Genomic DNA, 25,581 nt, shown 5'->3' on the forward strand with positions numbered 1-25,581 from the left:
ACTGTACATCAACAACGGCGTTGGCTCTAATCAACAAAACTCTCTTGACATCTTCGTCTGTGCTTTGTATGTGTATGAAACCAAATCGATATTAGTTTTTTGTTTGCGTCTGTCGTGGTTTAGAAACCTCCACACCCACTCACAGGGAATCCTTCAGAGGGTCTCCTGCTCTGTTCTCGTATTTCACCCTCCGGAATTTTCGTGGACTTTATACCAAGTGGCTGGCTGGAGAAAGTCTGCAAAAAGGCCGGAGGCTCTCATTCGGACATTTGTGTTCAAACATACAAACCCTCTGGAGAATATATGGAGAATCTCCGGAGTTCAGTGCATGTCTGAGAGCAGCTCATAACATGCTAGGAGTCATGTACTTGACTTCTACTTATCACTAAACACTGAGATTCTTAATTTCTGTCTTTTCTTCCTCCACTGCTACAATCTGTTTATACGTTGAGCATTTGCTTGCTTCGTACTGAACCATCACCACCCCAACACTTTGCTATCCCCACTAATTAACCTGATTTAATTTCCTCCATAGTTTTGGGAGCTTGTTATACATTCCAGTATGATAGTGATAGGACGCAATGCTTTCAGATTTGTGTGTGTCTGTGAGAAAGAGAGTATTTCACCCTGAGAAATTCCAAACTGGATAAGAAATCTGGTTAGTGGACACAAAAACACAGTCAAGGTCAGTGGGTGATTTGTTTGAGGAGGATGGTTGAAAGACTGCTGCAGCTGAATTTCTACAGATTTTGTTCATATTCTATTCTGAAAAATAGTTAACGCTTCTATATGATGTAAATAATGTATATATAATGAAACACAAACACACCATCGCTCATGATCAGTCCAAAGGCTCTAATCATCATAATTTCTCCACTTCTTTAATCTTTATTCAAGTTTGTAGTTGAGGGGAATTGGCCTTAGAAAATTAAGATATTTAAATGCATGTCAACTTTTGATTGTCTTTGTCTCTACTGGCCTTAATTGTCTTATCTTTTTCATTCAAGAGATATTTCTTTCTTTCAGACTTCTTGTCACTGGCATCATATCGAGGACAAAAATAAATGCTTTGTCGGGAGATAAACTGTCTTTCAAACCTTACAGCCCCAGAGCAGTGCAGCTTGGTACGACTATCTGCAAGGTTGAGTGGAAACACGAATACTGTCTGGTGTGGCAAGCAATGCCACTGTTAGTCATTGGGACCTTGGCAGTAGAAAGTGGTTTTTGGACTAAAACTCTACTCTTGATAGTGGATGGATGGTCTTTTCTATGAAGGACGGGACATACTAACATGTGCTACATTAGGCAACTTTTTCAGTGTGCCTAATTGCACTACAACCTGAATAGAAAACGATTCCCAGATAAAAGGGAGGTCTTGACTTTGAAACACACATACCAATATTTCTCCTGTGTAATCCAGATTAACCATACCATGATATAAAACTTGATTAGTGTATACACTTAGACTGAGATCCAGGGTCCAGTTATTTCATCAGGTGTGCAAACGTTTTACTGATTGTAAAATTTGAAGAGTGAACTTAATTAAAAACAAAAGTTTGACTTAGAATCAAACGACATATAGGAGTTAGAAGTAGTCACATATAAGGAGGTGGATCCCTCGACGATCCGTGTAATCTGACACTGCTCGCTGCCCCTTAATCACTTCCTCCTCTTTTCTTTCTCCCTCACTCTCCCCATCTCTTCCGCTTTGACGCTTTTCACTTGCAAAGTGGTGGCCACTGTAAACTGACCACCCTTTCTTCTGCCCCCACATGTCATTCTGTGGGAAAAATAGATGAGTGATGGAGGGGTAGTGCAAAGATAACATCACTTAATTGCTTTTGGAAAAATCCCCCATCTTTCATGTGTATCCACATGCTGTGAGAGGTTGTTGACTATATTAGAAGGCCTGTGATGGAAGGGAAATTGTTTTACATGTGAATGCTGCTTAGGACATAAAATCTCACTTTTGCCATGTTGAATTTCACACATCTCTATTGGATTCCCATGATTCCCTATGACTCAGACAATAATAAACAATAGTTACTTTGCATTATATGCAAATGTTGAATATCTATTGTAGAACAGCAGAAAGCAAAAGGCCAATGCTTGAAAGGTCAATATTTTTAGCATTAATCCATTTTTTATGCATTTTATTCTATAATCAGTATAGCCTGTTGCATGAGCTTATATAATAAACCAACATGATGGTTTTCACAAAAGCATGATTAACTACACACAGTGGGAGCCATTTCCCTCAGCTCTATATTAGGCTTGAAGGCTTAAAATTGTTGATTATTCAAATAAACAAAATCAGGAGTGACTTAACTCACAAGAGGACGTAACTGTTGAATGACGAAAAGTTAAGTCAACTCATATATTCTCTCAACAGTGTGGAACATGTTAACAACTGGCCATAGGGTTGAAACAGGACAAAGGCAATGTAGTTACCTGATTCAACAAGATGCTAACATTTTGCATATTGCCATGCTAATGTTATACTGTTAATCTCAATGCACAACTGAGACAGTGTTGAACAAACATCCTCAGAGACACACTACAAACATCACGCCAGGTTTGTTAAAAACAATCCCAAATTATAGAAAAGATAGAGAGTCCTGTCTGTGGAGCATTCTGGGCTTGATCAGAATATTGAGTCATGAGAAATTATCATTTCAAAACAAAGAAAGTCTATTCTATTCATGTATGTCAATTACTTTGCCCCTCTTGAGGAGAAATTTAAACTGTTGCCTGTGATGTCAAAGATGATGCGATACCCGTATGAATGCATCATGAAAAACAAGTTACTCTCACAGAAGCTAACGGAGTTCCCTGCTGCAAGGACAACTAACAGAGCTAACATTATATCAGCATCATAAATGTAGCTAGAGCCATCGGATAAAGTAAAAAGACTGATAAGAAGCTACTTCTGTATTCAACAACAGCATGTGGTTTCAGAGGAAAAATACCTTGAGCACTTCTGTCAGTTGTCCACGACGTATCTTAAGAAACCATGAAAACTCATTCTGTAAACTTATATAAGTTGGTCAGGGTGTTGTTATTGTCATATACATTTCGTCTGCAAACTAAAGGCAACATAAAAACTTGAAGATGTTTGCTAGTTGATAAGGACCATGTGAATACACAATTAGTTTTGATCTCTGTGATTCTGTCTCAGTTAGGTAGGACGATCAAGTTCAGCCTGGCTTTCAGGTCCCACCTTGGTGGGCTGCATCCTCCAAAGATCCCCCTTGAGTTGACTGTCACACTATCAACTATTGCAGTCACATGTCACAGGCTTACCTCACTTTTTCAAGTGGGTGGAACACGTCCTTTTATTCAAATCGAATGCTTTGGTAGAATTTTTCTTTGCTTTACGTAAACTTTCGATATATTTTGATGTATGAACGCTAACTTCCAACAGAAAAATATGTCAACATGTTTCATATGCAGCTATAATATGCATTCACTCAAAAATAATTGGATATATGCATATAGATGGACAGAATACATGCAACAATGCATTATTTTATGCTGAGGACTAAGTATAAGTATAATAATAAATAATAATAATAATTGATATAATAATATAAGCATAGTAATCCAAAAGTATTTTGTGGTAAAAAATCTCTCTAACCCAGATTCACCTTCAGTTCTGACATTTAGTTCAGATACACATAGGCCAACAGGTGGGTGAGGTGGGGTTTCAGCAGTCCCTTAGGCACTCTGACTACATATTGGGTCATAGGGCATGCCATTAACCTACTAATCTTTCAGTCAGCTGATGTCCACACTATCAGTGGATGGAAAAGACGGTTGAAGGAAGTGCTCTGTTCATAGGGATTAATTATTGATGGTTATCACTGTAAAGATTTTAATAAACACTTTACGGAAAGGGTTAATAAGGTTCTGTGTATTGTTACCGATCAGGACATGAGATGTTGACTACCTCACTGACACCCTAAATAAAACAGAAAGTTGCACAGATACATCCTGACTTTAGCATTAGCCCCTATAATGACATTGGATCGGCTTCATTCGCTTATCCTGACGAATGTGTTCTCTGCCCCCCCTTCTTGGGCGAGTCCTGGTGCCAATCACTAAACTGTCCACTGTGTAAACCATCTTCTGAAATCTGTCCTGACTTTCAATTTTGAAAAACCATGGATCTCATTTAGCTGCACGAAAATGAAGAACGTAAAATTTGCGCTTGTCCGGGTCGTTAGAGGCTGATGACTTTAGCAATGCTTTTAGGGACGGTTTCGCAACAATAAGTGTCCAGTGAAAACTTGTTCCTGTCAGCAGTCCTCAAGTATAGGACCATATTATGCTAGAGTTGCTGTTGATCACTTACAGTTAAACCAAAAACGGGTTCTGAGCACAGTCTATAGTTCTGAGAGAGAGAGAGAGAGAGAGAGAGAGAGAGAGAGAGAGAGAGAGAGAGAGAGAGAGAGAGAGAGAGAGAGAGAGAGAGAGAGAGAGAGAGAGAGAGAGAGAGAGAGAGAGAGAGAGAGAGAGAGAGAGAGAGAGAGAGAGAGAGAGAGAGAGAGAGAGAGAGAGAGAGAGAGAAGAGAAGAGAGAGAGAGAGAGAGAAGAGAGAGAGAGAGAGAGAGAGAGAGAGAGAGAGAGAGAGAGAGAGAGAGAGAGAGAGAGAGAGAGAGAGAGTCTCCGTACGCAGGCTGGGGGCTGGCTGATGATTGTCAGAAGAGGAAATGAGAAAGTTGAAGCACCACTCAGCTGAGACCCAGCTCACCGCTTGCTGATGATCAATACTTTCACGTGTGTGTGTGTGTGTGTGTGTGTGTGTGTGTGTGTGTGTGTGTGTGTGTGTGTGTGTGTGTGTGTGCTACAGCAGCCAGTGAGACCGATACTACCGGTTTCTGTCTCCTCGAGGTGTGTTCAGCGGCGTGACCCCACCAGGAACACGGAAGCCGCGCACCTGTGTGCTGACGTCACACGCTGAGAGTACCTGCAGCTACACGTCCAGCTGAACTCAGTTACTGAAACTAGCTTCACGACGCGAGACAAAGGAGCCACGACGACTGTCCGCTGAGGGATCTATCCACCATTCGTTTCCACTTTTTGTGACTTTCATCGCGAGGAATATAGAAAAAGGACAAAGAAGCAGATGGCGACCGCTTGGCTCGCGGCTGTGGGCATTTTATTCGTCGCTTTTCAGGTGAGTTTTCCTGCTGTGGCTTTCCTGTCAGTGTGCACCTATTCGCTCCGTGTGTAAAACCTGTTTCACTCTCCCTACTCATTAACATCTGATAGAACACTATGTGGGCCTTCTATAAATTATATCGATAACTTAAAGATAATGTCTGTTTCGTTTATGCTGCGATCCTTTTTTTAATGTCGGTAAAATCTCTACTATTATCACTACTTTAACTTTGATCACTACGTTAACTTAGCGCCGCTCTGCTGAGTGTTTTACAGGACGGAGGTAGAAGGTGGGAGAATATGAAAGATGGCCAAATAGTGGTTTAACCAGTGCGGCTTTTTCCAGTCTGACTTTTAAAGTTGACGAATCACATCAAATTTACCAATAATGTGTAGATGAACGCGACGGAGCAGTAAACGCAGAGACGGGTTGCGTTTCACAGGAGTTCGAACGTTGTGAGCGGATGTGCGCGGCCTCGCCCTTGTTCCACTCATGTCGTCACTAGCAGGTTAAATTCCTGCCGAACATGTAGTGATCTTACATTTACAATGTAGGCCCGGTTTGTGGAATTTTAATTGATAGACCTAGACACGAGTAACTACGTTTCGAATGTTTAAAATCTGCTTTACTCTACTATATAAATTCAAGCTGCTTGTCAGACAAAATAGACTGCAGGCAACTTGGGCCTTCAGAACTTGTACCAGGCCTGCTCCCTATTTATTTGACATCTTGTAGATTAATACAAAAATGTCAGATTAACCTAGAATTATTTTTTTTATATGTATTTCACCCTCATGTCACATTAAGTTGTTTCCAGTTTGTGTACCTATCCCAACAATTACAACAACCACACAACTGAAATTTCATTTAAATGTTATTTTATTTTTGTTGATCGATTACACATTTTCCATGCATTTGAATTATGATTAACTGACACTATGTTTTACCTTCCTAGGCCTCAGCTTTGAAGACCACAGAGGAACCAAACTGTGTACCTGGATTCACGTCAGATGTGTTGATCTTCAGAGTGACCAGAAAGCACCTGGAGCGGGGTACAAGGCTGGGCAGAGGTGAGAACCATCCAGGAAGCTGCTCTCACTCTTTGTGTATTGCACACGGACCTGAATCAAACTTGTCTGTTCATTTCTTTCCTACATTCATTGCCCTTAACTATGGGTTGTATTTTTAGTCTGTGCATTTTAAGAAGAACAATTTAGCTATTGAAACACCTTTCCCCAGATTAGTGATAAATTAATTCTCAGATTTTTGTTCCTCTGGATCAAATGGCCGTCTGGAGACTAGCTGTTCACATTGTTTTCACATGGAGCCCAAACACCCTCACATCTTAGCTTGGACTCACACTGCTTGCCATTGTAATGCTCTTATCTTCCAGGGCAAAACAATGTCCCCAAGCCTGTTCTGCAGGCCTTTCTCTTCGACTGGTGTCAGCAGATATTCAGAGTAAAGCAGCGCTGTTTTTGTGTCAGTTTCTCCACATTTTCTATTCTTTCACCGAACTGTTACCTGCACTACTCTAGTTTAGCTTATTTGTCAGATCCTGAATGTTTCCCACGATGTAGAACCTAACAAAGCATTGTTTTGTGATCAAAGTGTTTCCTAGTTGTTGTCGCTTGTCTATTAAACCCGAGCTGTCCTGAACTAGGTTTTGAGTTTTCCAGTTCCAGGTTCACCATTTGTTAAATCACTTAAATTGCACTTGAAAAAACATTAATGTAGGTGTGTTTTATCTGACCAACTGAGATTAGGAAATACAGCTGTGGAAGTGAACTGAATTTTTACTTCACTCTACTGTTTATCTTGGTGCAACTTGTTTATTATCTCGCAGTCAAGGGTTAATAATAATAAGCACCATTACTATGCCTGTTCTCCTGTGCAGGGTCACTGAGGGAGTGGAGCCTATCCCAGTCTATATTGGGCAAGAGGTGGGGGGTTAAGCACATGTGTGAGCTTCACCTTAATACAGGAGAACCAAGTCTACTGAAAGAGATGTGAACTCTAGAGAGAGATAGAAAGGGGTCATTATTGACTGCTGACATTTACTCTGTGAACTCATTTGGGACACCTTCAACTACTATGTTTTCCATTAAGTGCTTGGTCTTGCTTAGCTGTTTACTATTGTGTTATGGCTTTTTTTACATTCACAAAAAAAGTCTAGTCTAGAAATGTACGAGATAGGTTTGTTGTAACTTTAATAGTTTAATAGGAGATTGAGGTTTGGTTTGATCCTCGGCTTTTCTAGTCCACGTGTCCTGCCTGCAAAACACTGAACCCTCAATTGGTTCTGATGTCTGTGTGAGAAGCTCTGTATGAATGAGACTTGTTGTGTATGTTATGTAATAAGCATAAACCTCATAAAAATCAATTTTCCATTTTAGTAAGCATTGTTGGCTTTTAGCAGGTTCTCGTACATGACAACAATAATGGAAAAAAAACAAAGTGCTTCTAAATTTGGAATACTTCACATTTGTTTCCTATGGACATAACCTCTCGTTGTTCAAATACATCTAAAATACTTTGTTTTTGACCATGTTGGGATACATTTTCAACAGCAAGTCTTTGCACAGGAAAGATACTGACTCTCCATATTAGGTGTGTCAACAGTCAGTACTGATATAAGCACTGACCACTGAAAGACTTCCTGTTACGTTCAGTGTTCAATCACACAATTGCAAGCCCATGAGTCATTCACTTGACTTGTACCTGCTCTCATCGGTGCACCAGTCTGGTTTTTTATGTCACATTTCTTTACTGCCTGGCCTGGACTAAACTACATAATCTTTTCCATCATTTTAACATTTTCAATACACTTCCGTTTTTTTGAAACTAAGTGTGACTATAGTTTGTTATGCAGTGACAATATTTTAAATAAATCCTTAGTGGTTAGAGTAGTAGATAATACAAATATCAAATGTGCTGTACTGTATATCATTACAAGAGTACAGTGACTCACTTATTTACCGTCTGTATATTCATTTCAGCTCAGGTAGATAACAGTCCAAATTCCAATCCACCAGTCATGTTTATGTTCAGCTAATTAAGTTTTAACATGAGGTAACACTTACAATCCAAAACAGTTTTGCTCACACAAACCTGCAACTTATCACCTGGAGCTTAAATATTCGTTTCCTTTACTTGTGCACCACCTAGTGTCCAAAATACAATATTGCATGTGGTAACCTTTGTACTGCATTAACATCAACCAAAACGAACAGAAACTAATAGTATGGCTCCACCTATTGCAAAAACACAGTTGTTTTTTTTTAGAAAAAGAAATTGCAGGAAGGGCTGGATGATAGGGCTCGAAGTTTAATTTAAATAACCCTAACTTATTTATTCAATGAAGACAATTGCACCCATATGTTTCTAACAACTGTAAATTAAATGTTCTACATGAACTGGATGAAATTACACGGTTTGAATTGGAAAAACAGTCAACAAATGATTGTGTGTGTACAACTGAGTCAGAGGTGCACACAAGGGTTGGGCGATGTTCGTAGTTCATATTATTTTCACCCCGTAAAATTGTTTTATGTAGTTCTATAACTGAAATATTATAAACTTAAATAAATGACTTTAAACATATTGTAACTTTTCAAATCAAAGCAGTTTTAAGTTGCATTACTCAAAGTTGTCTGTTAATATATCAACAAATTAGAATTAAAACTCAAACTGGTAACCTTTAGATTACCAGAATTGTTCTGTACTGTGTATTTAGAAAACTATAATGTACAAGTAGGCATACTTTTTATGGGTTAGAAGTGGGTGTGTAAGAAAAAGCAGGAACATTTCTGTGTTTGATTAAAACTCTAATATTTGTAACAGCAAAGAGAAGAACACTAAAGAACATGTTAGACTTGAACAGGTTAGACTTAACCAAAGAATAGGAAAGAGAGGTGAGGGTGACCGGCAGCTCCAGGGAAACTCAACAGGGAATAAACAATCCACCAGATGATTTCCTCCTGACTCCAACTTGGAATGGAGTGGCGACAACACAGAGACCTTACACCTTACTTTTGTAAAGGTAAAACGGATGATCCTCTCCGACCTAAACACGCATTGCTCTGACGCCACTGGTCACTTCTGTTTGTTGGTTCACATTACGCAAGGTTGTAATTGGAGTGTGATTGGACACATACGCATATACGCAACAGGCTGCACCTGCTGCTGTTGCTGTTGTGGTTCTCTCTGTGCGTATCACAAACTGAAACCGTGGAAGACTGGATAGCTGGACATTATAAATGCGCTTTCTGATTACAGTGGCAGCTCTTCGGCTGATACAGCTTCACTCCCCAACAAGCACAGGATTATAAGATCTCCCCTATAGGCTGTCAAAGAGGAGAAGCTCCCCCTGGCTCTACAAGAGTTGTTAAGATTAGGTGGGGGTAAATAAAAATGTTCCCTTCATTCAATTCCATCAACCTTTAGTACTCAGACCCTCATGAAATATAATAAAAACAGTAGCTGAAAGCACTGCTGCACCTGGTGTCTGCTTCCTGGACCCAGAGTGGGAGCCAGTTCCACAGGAGAGGAGACTGGTAGCTGAAGGCTCTACCTCCTGTTCTACTCTAACAGACTCTAGGAACCACAAGAGAGCCTGTGTTTTGAGAGCAAAGTGATCTATTTGGACAATATGGTGTTATGAGCTCTTTGATATAGGGAGGGTCTTGATTGTTCAGGGCTTTGTATGTGAGGAGCAGGATCTTGAATTCTTTTCTGAATTGGAGCCAATGCAGATAAGCTAAGACAGTAATAAAATGAATAGAACACTTCCGATGTCACATTTTTCCTCTGTCATATTTTAGTCTGTGTGTTGCATACATACTCATCTTTGGAGATGTGTTCTACTCCAAAGCAGACTTCTACAAGCTTATTAGAAATCGTTGCCGTAGAAAACGCAAGCACCTTAGAATTAAGCATAAATCTTCAGTAGGGGAATCCACCTCAGTCATGGATTTATTACAAAACATCAAACTTGCTTACATTGATTTAAATGCCTTGCCTTACAAAGGACTGGTCATTACAGAGCAGTGGATTAAGATGTGGATACTATAGTGTTAGTGATGAAATAATATTGTGTGCTTTTCTACTGATCATAATGCAATGATAAATATATGATTCTCATCTGTATAAGATCAGTACAGATACTATTCAAAGTTGTTTTAGCCCAGGTTAAGACAAACGTCATCACCATCAACCTTGCATGAAGTTTGAGAATGTTGGCTTTTAAGTACACCAGTAATTTAAGGTATAGGAGCATCTAACAGTTTGTCCTTCCTTTGCAATCAATGCCCAGAAAGCACAGCCTCTGATTAATCTGAACATATTAGGTAAAACTAAGTGATATTCCTTGTTTGTGTATCTATAACCACAGCTGTATTAATAGTGGTGAACTTTATGATTTGCAGGACTGTGCAACAAGATTGACCATTTTCAACAGTTTCTCCATAGTGCTACAGTAACTGAATGTAACTGTTAAAAATGGTTTCATAATTCACTTAGAATCTATTCTGGTGAACTAAAATCTGATATGTTAGTAAATTTGTAAAACTCGGGAGCAACACTGTTGTGTCCATGAATGTAAAATGCTGTGAACTGCACATTATTGGATAAATTATATTCACATTTCCTGATTCTAAAATTGCGGGCCACGCATTTCCCCCTGGCAAATGCTAAATGATGAAATCTTGATGCATGAAGATCTTTTTAGCCACAAGTTTTGTGTTGACAGGACGACAGCCTAATAACTGCAGACAGCTGTCTAGCAAGTGATAGCAGTGATTGACCTAATAAACTAGAATCAAAAATGATATACTTCCAAAACTTTGCATCTCACAGCCATACACAAATCACGAGCTCACAGGCTTTTCAGCCTCTCCCTCTTGTATATGCAACATCAGAATCCACTCTTAAGATATCCAGTCAGCTAACCATCCTGTGTCCTGACAGGACTGTGAACCAGCCACAGTTTTCATATGCTGAAACTGTAACAGATTATATGACTGTTGTGACTCTGCGAGGCTGATGTGGCAGCTATCATCTCTTATTTTATGAACTGAAATGACCCTTGTTGTTTACTTGATTTAACACACATCGTGCAGCCCTAATTGAACCATTTATGACAAGCTACCACTTCCACATGATATTTAGCTTAGTGTGTGTGTTTTTTATCCAGTGATTAATACTTTGTCATGTACTGAGAATTTGCAGATTGATTTCTCTGCATGTACTAATTGTTTCCTGTGTTCAATCCCAGTGGGCTTCAATGACTGCACAAACCCCACAAGCTTTCTTGTCATCAGTAATGACAGACGTTTCATCGTACGTCGAGATGGGATATTGATGGTAAGCAGACTTTGACAGACTACATACCAAAAAAGAGCAGTTTCTGATTCAACATTTTTATATTATAATGCTGTAATTCCTGCATGTTAATCTGATCTTCATTATGAAAACACAGTTAAGCCTCTTAGACAGTTAAATTATGAGGGATATCGATGTACAGAATATAACGGAATTCCAGGATCCACCACATCAGCTCTGTTTAAACACCCAGTATGTGTACGTTTTCTTGTCTCTTTCTTTACACACACTTTCTATTGTCTTGCGATGTAGATGATGTACATCAACATCAGTTGCTATTATCCCTTTTAAATTTACCCCAGCCATGTTGACAGGAATATCATCAAAATGTCTGAGCAGTTCAGTTGACAGAGTTGACATGTTAAATCCAAGTGTTACCTGTTTGTCTACCTTCGCTGATGATTTATTTTTTCATCCAGGTAGGGAGAAAGGTTTTTCTTCATGAAGGACACCTTGACTTCTTTATCCATGTAAGGAACTCGCATGGTAAAAAAATGACAGTTCCTGTCAAGGTAGAGCACCATGGACTTCACCGTGGGCATCACCAAGGGGATAACCACGTGCATCACCATGTGCATCACCAAGAGGAAAACCATGGGCAACATCGAGAGAGAACCCATGGGCATCACCAACAGAAAACTCATGGGCATCACCAAGGGAAAAACCAGGGAGATCATCATGGTCATTCCCATTTGCATCACCAAGGGAAAATTCATGGGCATCAACATGGGCAACACCAGCGAAAGGTTGAGCATCACCTCGGAGAGCACAGACACCACAACAATCAGCACCACCTGAATGAAGTGGACTCTGCTAACAATACAGAGGTATGATTAGAGGCCCTGTTGGTTTGGGCATGAATAATCTAAATTTGAGAAATACAAGATGATTTTAAAGAAATGCATTTGATGGAAATTAGTTTGCATGCAAACACTTGTTTCCTTAAAAAACATTGTCTTTGTTTGAATGGGAAAAACTCAGTATTATGTCTCTCTAGAGGTTTGCAATACAATGCTTCATAGCAGATTTGAAATTTTTTTGCGCACAGGGAAGAAATGCAGCCCTTACATATTAACAGTGGTGGAATGTAACGAAGTATTTTTACTTCGTTACTGTACTTTACTTAAGTAAAAATAATAGTGCATACTTTTTACTTTTACCCCGTTACATTTTGCAGCTATTATCTATACTTTTACTCCGCTACATTTCTACAATATGTGTGGTTACTCGTTACATTTTATGAACACAGTTTCGCCAAAATGTTGCTGTGACGGAGCAGCTCCACTGACCGTCAGCGCTCCACAAGCGCGCACACAGTCACACACGCGCACACGCAGCCACACACACGCCAACAAACATTTCCACTCTTCCTGTTAAAGTTCGTAGTTGATCACTATCTAACCATCAGCTACTCTGTTGCACTGGGCCGATGGAGGGTGCCCACTCGTCAGCTCCGCATCTGGGTGACAAACACACACACACACACATACGCATTTGGGTGACACACACACACATACGCACACACACACAGTGGCCGGTAAGCAGCCGTCCGTAACACTCCGTGAAGAAGGAGGAGGAGACGTTTCTTTAGATTTAACGCCGCCACTTTATTTATTGACTGTCCACCGGAGCAACACTCTCATCACCTCTAGGTGCTCGTTCACTTCTCGTATTCACACACTTCTTGCGCAAGTTGCGCCTTTCCCACAATACCCAGGTGCACAGCGTCACTCTCTGGACCCGTTCCTTAAAGGGGCAAGCCATACCTGCAAATGTTGTTGCTTATAATTATTACTAGTAGTGACATCTGTAGAGGCATGAGTATTACCAGTAGCTATATCTGCATTCTTTATCAAAATGGCACAGCCTAGACATTGAGAGACAACCCATTGCGTGAGTACTTTTACTTTTAATACTTAAAGTAAATTTAAAAGTAAGTACTTTTTACTTTTACTTAAGTAGGATTGTTGATGTAGTACTTTTACTTTTACTTAAGTATATATTTTCCTGGGTTCTTGTACTTTTACTTAAGTACTAAACTTCAGTACTTCCTCCACCACTGCATATTAAGTAGTCATGGCTGTACTGAGTGTCTGACAGTTCCACTGAAAATACATTTCTTTCCCATGATAAATGCACAGCAAGTTTAATATCAACCAACCTATGCTCCACTTGGCTTGTCTGAGCATATGCTGCCTGAAGTTGTTGGTCAGAGTGGTGGGTTTCTTATAAATCTGCAGAGGAGGATAGGATTAGTGATTGGGTTTAGCACCACAGACATCCAGCATCTATACCGTGTATGGGTGCAGAGTCACTTGGGGAAGGAGCTTATCCCAGTGCACACTGGTTTGTAGGAGGGGTCCACCCTGGACTGGCGTACTCCTTGGAGAGTAATGGCTAATGTTGACGCCTGCGCTAAGATTTTAGGATTTCTTTATAGATTGTCTATCTAGACACTTGTTAGACTAATAAACCCTATAGTACATAAAATGTATGTACATTTTTATAGAATGCAACCACCCCAGAGGTGCCTGTTCTGAAATTCCCCAAGTCTGGTATTGGATTGAAGAGGAGGAAGAGAGACTGGGTTATTCCTGCCATCAATGTTCCTGAAAATCACAAAGGACCCTATCCCCATAAAGAATCTCAGGTAAGGTGAACAATTTGCACAATCAAATCTCAAATGCAAAAAAATTCTAATAACAATGGTTGCAGAAATAGATGTTTCCTTGTAATAATGACAACTACATTCTTTGGTGCACCATGGCTGATGTGATTTAACAAGGTTGAGATCACAAGGTAACTTACTTGATCAGAATGTATAATATGGTAGCTAAGCCAGTCTTTGTTTTTCTAGCCCAGAAATTTTAAAGCAGCAAATCTCAAAGAACTTAGCACTTCTTCTTTACTAAATGTAAATGGTTTTGTAATATATTAACTATGGTTACAGTCAGTGAGAATTGTATAACTCACACCTGGTGTGTTTTGACCAGATCCGTTCTAGTGAAGATACAGTGAAGACGATATATTACAGCATCACTGGTCCAGGAGCTGATGAGCCTCCCTACGGCCTTTTCACAATGGACAAGTTTACTGGTACTTTGTATCTGACACAGCCTCTAGACAGAGAGAAGCAGGCCAGGTACACGGTAAGCACCCTATTTGATGTTAGTTTTATATCTACACTTTTTGTCTAACATTGTGTATTTCTTTCACTTTCATTTCATGATGACGTCCAAGTACAGTAAAGTGCATTCATCTACACTCAATAGCCCTTAATAGAACATGTACAAGTGAACCAAAAACTCATTATAGACCTTTTGTGATCAATTTGTGGTGAGGTTAAGATCAGGATACTGTTATGAAACCATTTCTAAAGCTGAGTCTTCCAATGAGCATAGGGATCTCATTAGTTGTGAGGCAGAAGAGGTTTGGAACCTCCAGCGGGATAATGATTTTAATCATGATGCCAAGACAAAGCTGGAGTGTCTTCTGGACAGTTTGTGTTGCATTTAAACACACATTTATACAATGTCATCCAGACTTAAACCCAATAGAAACTGTGTATAGACTTGAAGCTCAGATACCAAACAAGAAGACTTGCAGCTGTAACTGCTGCTAAAGGAAACTCTACAAAGTACTGAACTCGGGGTCTGAATATTTCTGTAAAAGGGAGGTTGTTTCTGAAACCAAGTCAGTATGGGTTATTAATTGTAGGCTGATGGAAAGAAATGGGAACTTGGTCCATTTTTGAAAATTATATCTTTTATACAATGTGTGGAAAAAAAGTTCTGAATACTCAGATCACTATGTGCAATCGAGTAGTAAGCAACAGGCAGTAAAGCCTACCTGCATTTGGGTTGACACATCCACTACTTTTCTTAAAAAATCGACATAAATGACCAATAATCAAAATGCCTTCTGGAGATGTCTTGTAAATAAAGTTACTTAGGTGTCAAGTTTACTAGCTAGTAGTATTTTCCACAGCCTACTGAGTGTAAAACTCATTGCTGGAATATACTTCACATCCCCTGGATGAAATCATCTACATTAATTATTTTAACATGTGTTGTATTATGATACAAATGTATCTGTTCGCAGTTTCAAGCCCATGCTGCGGTAGAGGGGTCACGAAATGCCGAGGAGCCGATGGATATTATAGTGAATGTGATAGACCAGAATGACAACAAACCTGTTTTTGTTCAAGCTACATTTCTGGGAGAAGTTCCTGAATCCTCACCAACAGGTACAGTGAGATACTTTCTTTTATGATTGGATAAATAAGTTACATTTAACAGAGAAGAGCTGGCAGTAATACTCTGTGCCAGCACTGATAACTTAGTGGTCTTCTCACTTCAATTATTCACTGATTTAGGTTTCTTATAGCCGTACATTATATTTAAAATGGGAGATTGAAAGGGTAGCAAAAGGAAAATCAAGAATGTAACCAATTATTAATAATTTGAAATTAAGCATACATGCTAAAAATTTGCAGATCAGTGTTTGTGGGTTGAGGTGTTCAGTAGAGTCCAGACAAATGGGGAAGAATGATTCTGCAGAATATAGAAGATGTAAAATTGTTCACGTTGTGACACCTCTATACTTAAATTCACATTTCTGTAAATCCCTTTGTGCAGGTTTTGAGGTGATAACGGTCTTGGCCACAGATATGGACGAGCCAGGTAATTCCAATTCGATTGTTCGTTACCGTATTCTGAGCCTGGATCCAGTCTTCCCCAGTGGCCCACTGTTTGCGATCAACCCAATCACTGGAGCAATCAGAGTCAATGCCCGTGGGCTAGACAGAGAGGTGAGTATTTTAAAACGTACTGTATTAGCATTTTACTTCAACTGTGCTAGCATTCATCATTTTAGATATGTTAGATTAGTATGAAGCCTCTGTTGGTCTTGTAGCCAATTTACCAATTATAAGAGCTGTCTGTCATTGGCTGCCGGGTAGGGCTGTAAAGATGAACTGATCCATATTTGGGAATCAATATTTAGGATGCCTATGATTCCACTGATGAAACTGCAGATTCTGGGTTTGCAGGAGAAGTTGTTTAACAAGGGTGGAACACAAAAACAAAGTCTGTTTTGCAGGTATTTGGACAAAGGACACAGCAATGAGATTTATTATTATTACCCCTCCTCACTATGTCAGGCCTGGTAAAGATTTAGTGTAGAATGATAGCAGAGTGTTTGAGATGTCCATTCGATCAGTTACATTAATTGTATGTCTCCCCAACAGAAAAACCCAAAGCACACTCTGGTGATAGAGGCAGCAGACATGGAGGGAGAAGGGTTGACTGTAACTGCAAGAGTAATCATCACTGTATCAGACAGCAATGACAACCCTCCAGCTTTCACTCAGTCCACTGTAAGTAAAACATACAAACAGTTCAATCACAGCTTTGCAAGGATATCCACTTGTCACCAAGCAGTGTGCTCTTTTTCTTTTTACTTCTGTCTGAAATACACTTCAGTGTTTTAAAAATGATTAGAAAAACTGCAGCCATCATGCAAGTACAAAAATCTTAATCACAGCAAGTCACCTGGGCTTGATGCACATTGACTTCAACATGGTCAACTGTAAGGCTACTGCTGGAGAACGTAACTGATCATAATCATTTTTAGTGATGAGCAACAAACAATGATTGTTTTTCATTTTATCAGATTTCAGTTTAGGTTCTGAATGTCTACGACATGATTGGATTGTAATTATTTTACATTTACACTTTTCACACGTGACAACAAATCAAACTGAAACTCAGATATTGATGTAGGAAGGTATCTTTAAGAAATAAACCTTTGTCAGGGAACTATACTTTTGTCAACATATCCCTTGCTTTCTCACAGTATGAGGCAACGGTACCAGAAAATAGATTGGGCGCTCTGGTCGTTACGATGGTGGTAACAGATCGTGATGAGCCACATTCACCAGCCTGGAACGCCAAATTCAAGATTGTTGATGGTGATCCTGGAGGCCTGTTCACAGTCACAACAGGAAGTAACAAACAGGAAGGGATCATTACTACTGCCAAGGTAAGACCTAAAGCATGAATTCTCAAACAAGCCACAATATCAAAGATTAGAGATATCAGTGCTCAAACCCCATCCCAGTCTTTTTATCCCACTAATGCCTGATGTGACAAATTTTACACATACCATGAAGGTATTGGAAGTACTCTGCCGCCATCTAGTAGTCGGAGTGGAAAATACATACTTGGTACTGTGCAGCAAAGTTATTTTGAGATGTTAAGCTGTATTTGAAATACTGTGATGATGGAACAGCGATGATTGTACAGAAACATTTGTTGTTATTCAATTTCAAGCAAAAGCAGCATCAATATACATACCAGAGACTGGAAAATTTGTTAAATTACGGCTATGCCCCATTATGCCTAATGTCACTAATTTGCCTCATACCTAAATTTTATATCTTTTGTATATGCTTTATTGAAATTAACAATCTCAACTTAATTTAGCATCTGTATGACAGCCAAAAACACAAATAATATTTTTTTTTATATAATTGGAAATTAATTCAGGCAATAAGGGGTTAAACCGCTGTTCACACTAGTTTCATGTGTCGTTAAGAATAAAAAAAGCATCAAAAAGCATATAAATATACATGTACTGTTTGGTGACCTGTTGCTGTAATGAAGAAGCAGTGTTCAAGTGGCTTACTCTTTCTGAACAAGTTTGTGTAGTACAGCAGAACAAGATGTAAGATTGTTATCTGATAAATGAATGTACTGTTTCCTCCATCCAACCAGGGTCTTGACTTTGAAATGATCCGCAAGCACACTCTGTTGGTTGCAGTGGAGAATGACATCCCATTTGCTACTCCACTGCCCACTGCCACAGCCACAGTTGTGGTGAACGTGCAGGATGTCAACGAAGCTCCAGTCTTTGAACCAGTGGAAAAGTTTGTTTCGAAACGGGAGAACCTTCCTGTTGACAGTGACGTGGTGCAGTACATTGCTTCTGATCCAGACATTGCACGCAAACAGACAGTCATGTAAGAGAAAACTGATGAAAATAACATCATGTTACTTTGAACATTTATCAAAACACATTAAGGCACTAAAAGACAGCAAAGTGATTTGTGCTACTCACAGACAGGATTAAGGCTGTGACAACTTATTGATTTAATCAATCATAAAAATAGTTGGCAACTAATTTCATAATCGATAAATAGTGTCTGCTCTATTGCCCTGCACACAGCAATGTTTCCACAGGTGGGGGGCAGCACTGCCTTGTGTAGCTCATGTGACAACGCTGTTTCTTCTCTGGACTAAGCTTTTGAAAAGTGGCAGAGATGAACACTGCTAACAATACAGCAGAGACAAGAGTACTTTCCAAGTTGTCGAAAGTGTTGAAACAATTTACATGAATGCCTTCAAAGAAGACTCTTTGCTGCAAAGCTGATCCTTTGTGGCACAGCAGCAAAATATCTGTGATATGAACATGAGGAGAGAACATGTTGGAGCTGAAGATAACTTTTTCTCTTGGTTTACCAGGGGATCGTAAATAGCTTAAAGGATCACACCACAGTGATATGCTGCTGTGTCATGTGCAAGTTTTCTTTTTGTCTATGTAAAATATTCTCACACTTTAAATGACTGATGCTTTCCCGGTTCATCAAGGCGAGAGAGAAGGTAGCTGTGGTCAAGAGAAGATACATTTTAAATATTTACTTATGACTATTCGGTAGACATCTGAAAGTGGAATTATATTCATAATTTGATTGCAGACATCTTAATGCCTATGTAAAGATAATTGCACAAGAAGACGTGCAATTAGTTTTTCTAAATAAACTGCTAGAAAAGATGGAATGAAGCTTTGTCTTATCTGATAAATAATCGCTTAATCAAAAACAATTACCAGATTAATCGATTATCAAAATAGTTGTTGGTTGCAGCCCTTGAGTGGATATTGGTGTACAGCAATTACAGCATGACCTGTAGAAAACCACTCATGTACATCTCATCGTCCCGCAGTCCCAGTTCACATCTGTGACACTCGCATGTCTGACAGAGTTCCTGTTCAGACTTCTTCAATCTAGTGTCTGTTGATATCAAGTACATCATCTTTACGTGATGTACACGCAAAGAAGACTCGCTATACTGTGATGAATTGAATATTGTTTAATTGACAAGTTATTTATATGTCCTATTGTGAAGCTTGTTTTTGTGATAAGCTTGTTTGCATTGACCTCACATAATTTCTCTGACTGTCCAGGTATAAAATAATCAGCGACCCTGCAGGCTGGCTGAACGTGGCCAAGGACACAGGCCTGATTAAGGTGAAAGGCATCATGGACAGAGAGTCGCACTTTGTCAAGGACAGCAAATACACAGCACTCATTGGTGCATATGACAATGGTAGGTGTGACAATAAGCTTGATAATCACTTCAGAAGAAGTTGTCTAACTGTAGACTTGAGAATTAATTTTATTTTTCTCACCGTGTGTGTGATCACACCAGATGAAGTCCCGGCCACAGGAACTGGTACTCTGATTATACAGCTTGAAGACGTCAATGATAATGCACCCATAATTGAGGAACGCACAATAAAGGTGCGTTTCATTTCCCAGATGCTGAACAGTTTCATGTGTTTGAGCACTTTTAATGCTGATGTAACTTAACATGGAGGAGTTAAGCTGTCTGGTGGAGAGCCTCTATAGATATGAAAGAAATAATTAAATGCTGCTGTTCTAAAAGCAGTCAAACATAACTGGTGTCCATTTAATTGATCCGCAAATTCAAATGTTTCAATATGACATTTTGTGTTTTCTCAGGTGTGTTACAAGGAATCGGCTCCTCAGCTGCTTTCAGTAACAGATAAAGATGGACCTGGCTTTGCTGCTCCATACAGTGTCTCTTTACAGGGCATGTCCAAGAACAACTGGACCGCTCGGATGAATGATTCCAGTATGTGCACTATGATACGGGCTTGTTGTTTTACATTTAAAAAAAAACACAAATGTAACTTTTCTAACTTTTCTATGTGTTTGTGCTTTTGGTGCTGTTCTATTTCAGATAATCAAAAAGTTAAAAATCTGATAACTGTATAGAATTCTTCCTCCCAGTCTGTGTACCAGCATGTTTGTTATGGTCAATGTGTACCTTAAAGCAATGGTTGGAACAAAATGAGCGCTGCTTTGGAGATTAATCTGGAATTAGATTAAATTAAAGATTCCCGAGATATATGTATATATATTGACATGGAATAATGCAGGGGTTATAAACGTTCTTTTCTTCTCATATCTTCTTTGTTGCAGAAACGGGCATCGTACTTAATTTAGCCACTGAGCTGGAAAGTGGAGAATACATTGTGGTCCTGAGGCTTAGAGACAACGATGGCATGGAGCAGGACAACACCGTCCAGGCCACAGTGTGTGACTGCACAGGAGAAATTGTGTCCTGTTCAGGGCGAATTGCCGGTGGGAGCAGCCTGCCCATGATTCTTGGAATACTGGGAGGCATCCTGTTGCTGCTCAGTGAGTCTTTGATTCTAGTTCAATTGAAAAGATTTATATCAAAATTCTATGGACTGTAGGTGAGAACCTTAGCATGTAACTCAAAGAAAAGCTTTGAATCTCAACCTGCGGCCTTGTGTTTCTGGTGATGTTGTGACCATTTGTTCTGTATGACAGAGGCAGCAGTAGAAGCTTTGACTGTTTCAGTAATCTGAAAACTGCTGCGTTCTATGAATCAGAATAAAATTCATGCAATGTTTCCTCTTAATTTGGGCATCAGAACATTTGTTATATACTGACCTGACAGCCTCCAGTAATGGACAAAGCTTGTGAAAATATGCTTTTGTTGGGAACAATTTAAGGTGATGGGTTAATCCACATTTGATGTGATCTGAAGCGATGTGAAAAGTATACAACATGTCCTTTTTAAATGGTTGGTCCAGTTGTGACCATGGTGCTCGAATCACTTTGCCTTCACTTTTCTTTATCAGCTAACATCTTGTGACCTAATCATGTGGGTGTGTTGAATTAACCTCTGTGCTCTTCGTTCAGTGCTGGTGCTGCTACTACTGCTGTTTGCGAGACGGAGAGGAGGAGAAAAGAAGGAGCCTCTTCTGCAGGACGATGATATCAGAGACAACATATATTACTATGACGAGGAGGGAGGTGGAGAGGACGATCAGGTAAAGAAAGATGCAGGTTTGGTCTATCTTAATCAGTCTCCGGTCACGTGGTTCTTTAAATAATCAAAGTAGCACATCAAAAGGTAAGGATACAAGCAACCACTTCTAACCAGCAAATCAATGCAGCAGCGATTAAGGCTTGGAAATAATTTAAGTGAGTCCCTTCTGCGATGAAATCAAAGCGAAACCCTGACATTTATTTTCTGTCAGGACTATGACCTGAGTGTTCTCCACCGTGGTCTGGACAACCGGCCAGATGTATTCAGGAACGACGTGATGCCAAACTTCATGCCGGCTCCTCAGTACCGGCCTCGCCCTGCCAACCCAGAGGAAATTGGCAACTTCATTGATGATGTGAGTCAAAGCTTCTCCAAACATCTTCATAGCATCTTATAAAGGTTGATTATTACTGCTTTGATGGAATGAAATCATAATTCATAATTTCCCTCAGGAGCATTTTCAAAACTGTGTCAGTGATGAACAATTTATTCTGGTCAGCACAAGATGATAAATGAATACTTGTATCATCTCACCAACTGTATTTTGCAGTGTTTGTATATTAAAGTTGGATTCTATTGAGAGACAATCTACTGTTTATCCCCTGCTCCCCTCTCAGAATTTGAAGGCAGCCGACAATGACCCCACAGCTCCCCCCTATGATTCCCTGCTGGTTTTCGACTATGAGGGCGGTGGCTCTGATGCAGGAAGCCTCTCCTCACTGAACTCGTCGAGCAGCGGAGACCAGGACTACAACTGCTTGAACGAATGGGGACCCCGCTTCAAGAAACTGGCAGACATGTATGGCGGAGGAGAGGATGATATGATGTAAATGTACCAAAGAACAAACTATATGTTAAGGTGGATGCACGTATGGCTGTGTGAATGTTAGTTTGATCGCCACATGGACTGATAAGTGAATGCATCCCAGGAAAACCCAGGAAGGCTCTCAAATGTTGTTTTTTCTTTGTGGGGATTGTGGTTTACCTTACAGTGCAGTCCCATCAGCAGTTAACCGCCACCGCTCAAAGCCAGAGGATGTTGTTTTTGATTTGTTTTGTACAGGAGTTCCCCATTTTGAATGGTTAAGCTCTCTGTCTTTTAGATCCCTGTTTTAGACCTCTAGGCTAAAGACAAAATCTGCTTTGTTTATTCTCTGTTCACTATTTTTCCGGAGCCACATGTTCAGTCTGAATGTGGATTTATGGATTTAGATGCATTAGCCTGCCGTTATGCTGGGTGACACTGGACACACACATGCTTGTAGTTGCACTGGTAACATGTGTAAATTTGGCAATTTATGGTACTTTGCATTTTTTCTATGTAGTTTGCACCACTGCTACACTTACATGTCAGTTTTGTATTTCTGTTTGAGGAATGAAATTATATATAATCAATCCAGGTAGCCAGCTAACTGTGGTCAATGAGTTATCAATAAATGCTTTTTAAAAATGATTGGTAAGTATCTGTTCATTAGACAACTTTATTATATTGCAATGTCAAAAAACTTTTTATAGTTGACTCCAACGGTACTTTATTACAAACTGTTGATTTTGAATTTTTATAAAATGTCTTAATACAAAGATACATTTGTGAATGGTCTTTATTTAAACAGGAACTGAGAATGACCAGTGCATAAGCCGAGCAGACATGTGAAGTAGAAACCCAAACACTTATGAAGTACAGTAGTGTAGACAGTGTGCCGATGATACTCATTTGTATCCTGTTTCACGCCATGTGGAAATTGAACCACTGTGCAAAACAACGTGTCCTCTTCAAAAATTCCCTAAAAGTTCAAATTGGCAGCTGTTGAGGATGAGAAAGCTATAGTTTTTTATAGTCAGCTTTTTGACTGTTCTGAGTTTACCATTCAGACAGGTGTAGTGCACCTCATGTTGCCATTCTCAGTGTAAAAATACTTTAACATTTAAAATAACCAAGTATATAAAGTCCTCAAACTGAGACAACACATGCATTTAAAGCTGCTTTTCATTAGCAGTAATTGCTGTATGCGGGATCCACTTGAGCTGAACTGGGAACAGGTGTTCCTTTCCCCTTGGTGCTACACTGCTCCAAAAAATTAAAGGAACACTTTTTTTATCAGGGTATGGCATGAATTAAATTGCACTTTTTTGATAATTATCTGGTCAGTTAAGTAGCAGAGGGAGTTGTTAATCAGTTTCAGCTGCATTGGTGTTGATGGAATTAACAACAGGTGCACTAGAGGGGCAACAATGAGACGACCCCCAAAATAGGAGTGGTTTTGCATGTGGAGGCCATTTCAAGTTTCTCCCTCTTGATCCCTTCGACTGGTTTTCCATTAGTGTTGGCTTTAGCTAGAGTCATCTCTACTGGGAGCATGAGGCGATTTCTTAACCCTACAGAAGTTGCACAGATTGTCCAACTCCTCCAGGATGGCACATCCATGCGTGCCGTTGCAAGGAGATTCGATAATCTCCAGAACATGGAGGAGATTCCAGGAGACAGGCAGTTACTCTAGGAGAGTTGGACAGGGCCGTAGAAGGTCCTCAACCCATCAGCAGGACCGATATCTGCTGCTTTGTGCAAGGAGGAACAGGTTGAGCACTGCCCGAGCCCTACAGAATGACCTCCAGCAGGCCACTGGTGTGAATGTCTCTGCCCAAACAGTCAGAAACAGACTTCATGAGGGTGGCCTCAGGGCGCAACGTCCTGTAGTGTGCCCTGTGCTCACTGCCCAGCACTGTGGAGCTCGATTGGCATTTGCTATAGAACACCAGAATTGGCATGTCCGCCACTGGCGCCCTGTGCTTTTCACAGATGAGAGCAGGTTCACCCTGAGCACCTGTGATAGACGTGAAAGGGTCTGGAGAAGCCAAGGAGAACGCTATGCTGCCTGCAACATCGTTCAGCATGACCGGTTTGGTGGAGGCCATTTCAAGTTTCTCCCTCTTGATCCCTTCGACTGGTTTTCCATTAGTGTTGGCTTTAGCTAGAGTCATCTCTACTGGGAGCATGAGGCGATTTCTTAACCCTACAGAAGTTGCACAGATTGTCCAACTCCTCCAGGATGGCACATCCATGCGTGCCGTTGCAAGGAGATTCGATAATCTCCAGAACATGGAGGAGATTCCAGGAGACAGGCAGTTACTCTAGGAGAGTTGGACAGGGCCGTAGAAGGTCCTCAACCCATCAGCAGGACCGATATCTGCTGCTTTGTGCAAGGAGGAACAGGTTGAGCACTGCCCGAGCCCTACAGAATGACCTCCAGCAGGCCACTGGTGTGAATGTCTCTGCCCAAACAGTCAGAAACAGACTTCATGAGGGTGGCCTCAGGGCGCAACGTCCTGTAGTGTGCCCTGTGCTCACTGCCCAGCACTGTGGAGCTCGATTGGCATTTGCTATAGAACACCAGAATTGGCATGTCCGCCACTGGCGCCCTGTGCTTTTCACAGATGAGAGCAGGTTCACCCTGAGCACCTGTGATAGACGTGAAAGGGTCTGGAGAAGCCAAGGAGAACGCTATGCTGCCTGCAACATCGTTCAGCATGACCGGTTTGGTGGTGGGTCAGTGATGGTCTGGGGACACATATCCATGGAGGAACGCACAGACCTCTACAGGCTAGAGAACGGCAGTCTTACTGCCATTAGGTATCGGGATGAAATCCTTGAACCCATGGTCAGACCCTACGCTGGTGCAGTAGGTCCTGGGTTCCTCCTGATGCACGATAATGCCCGGCCTCATGTGGCAAGGGTATGCAGGCAGTACCTGGAGGATGAAGAAATTGATGGAATTGAATGGCCCTCACGATCACCTGACCTAAACCCAATAGAACACCTCTGGGACATTATGTTTCGGTCCATCAGACGCCGCCAGGTTGCTCCTCAGACTT

The 25,581-nt window shown here is 40.4% G+C and overlaps 1 protein-coding gene across 1 annotated transcript; it reads left to right on the plus strand.

The window, feature by feature from the left end:
• The first annotated feature begins 4,841 nt into the window (after positions 1-4,841).
• Positions 4,842-23,292, plus strand: LOC133020946 (B-cadherin-like). The gene is made up of 18 exons (XM_061087720.1): positions 4,842-5,179; positions 6,120-6,234; positions 11,439-11,527; positions 11,965-12,372; positions 14,055-14,195; positions 14,539-14,694; positions 15,647-15,791; positions 16,183-16,355; positions 16,794-16,922; positions 17,402-17,587; positions 18,322-18,566; positions 19,790-19,932; positions 20,035-20,126; positions 20,349-20,481; positions 20,832-21,050; positions 21,582-21,712; positions 21,923-22,066; positions 22,329-23,292. Exons 1-18 carry the CDS (start codon positions 5,129-5,131, stop codon positions 22,539-22,541), a joined length of 2,913 nt encoding a protein of 970 aa, XP_060943703.1. The 5' UTR covers positions 4,842-5,128; the 3' UTR covers positions 22,542-23,292.
• The last annotated feature ends 2,289 nt before the right edge of the window (positions 23,293-25,581 follow it).

The sequence above is a fragment of the Limanda limanda genome, chromosome 15, assembly GCF_963576545.1.
Source record: "Limanda limanda chromosome 15, fLimLim1.1, whole genome shotgun sequence".
In the NCBI taxonomy this organism is placed as follows: Eukaryota; Metazoa; Chordata; class Actinopteri; order Pleuronectiformes; family Pleuronectidae; genus Limanda; species Limanda limanda.

Coding starts and splice junctions, on each gene's coding strand:
- LOC133020946 (XM_061087720.1), top strand. CDS start 5,129: ATGGCGACCGCTTGGCTCGCGGCTGTGGGCATTTTATTCGTCGCTTTT. Junction 6,235..11,438: donor GGGTACAAGGCTGGGCAGAG/GTGAGAACCATC, acceptor GTTCAATCCCAG/TGGGCTTCAATGACTGCACA. Junction 22,067..22,328: donor TTGGCAACTTCATTGATGAT/GTGAGTCAAAGC, acceptor CTCCCCTCTCAG/AATTTGAAGGCAGCCGACAA.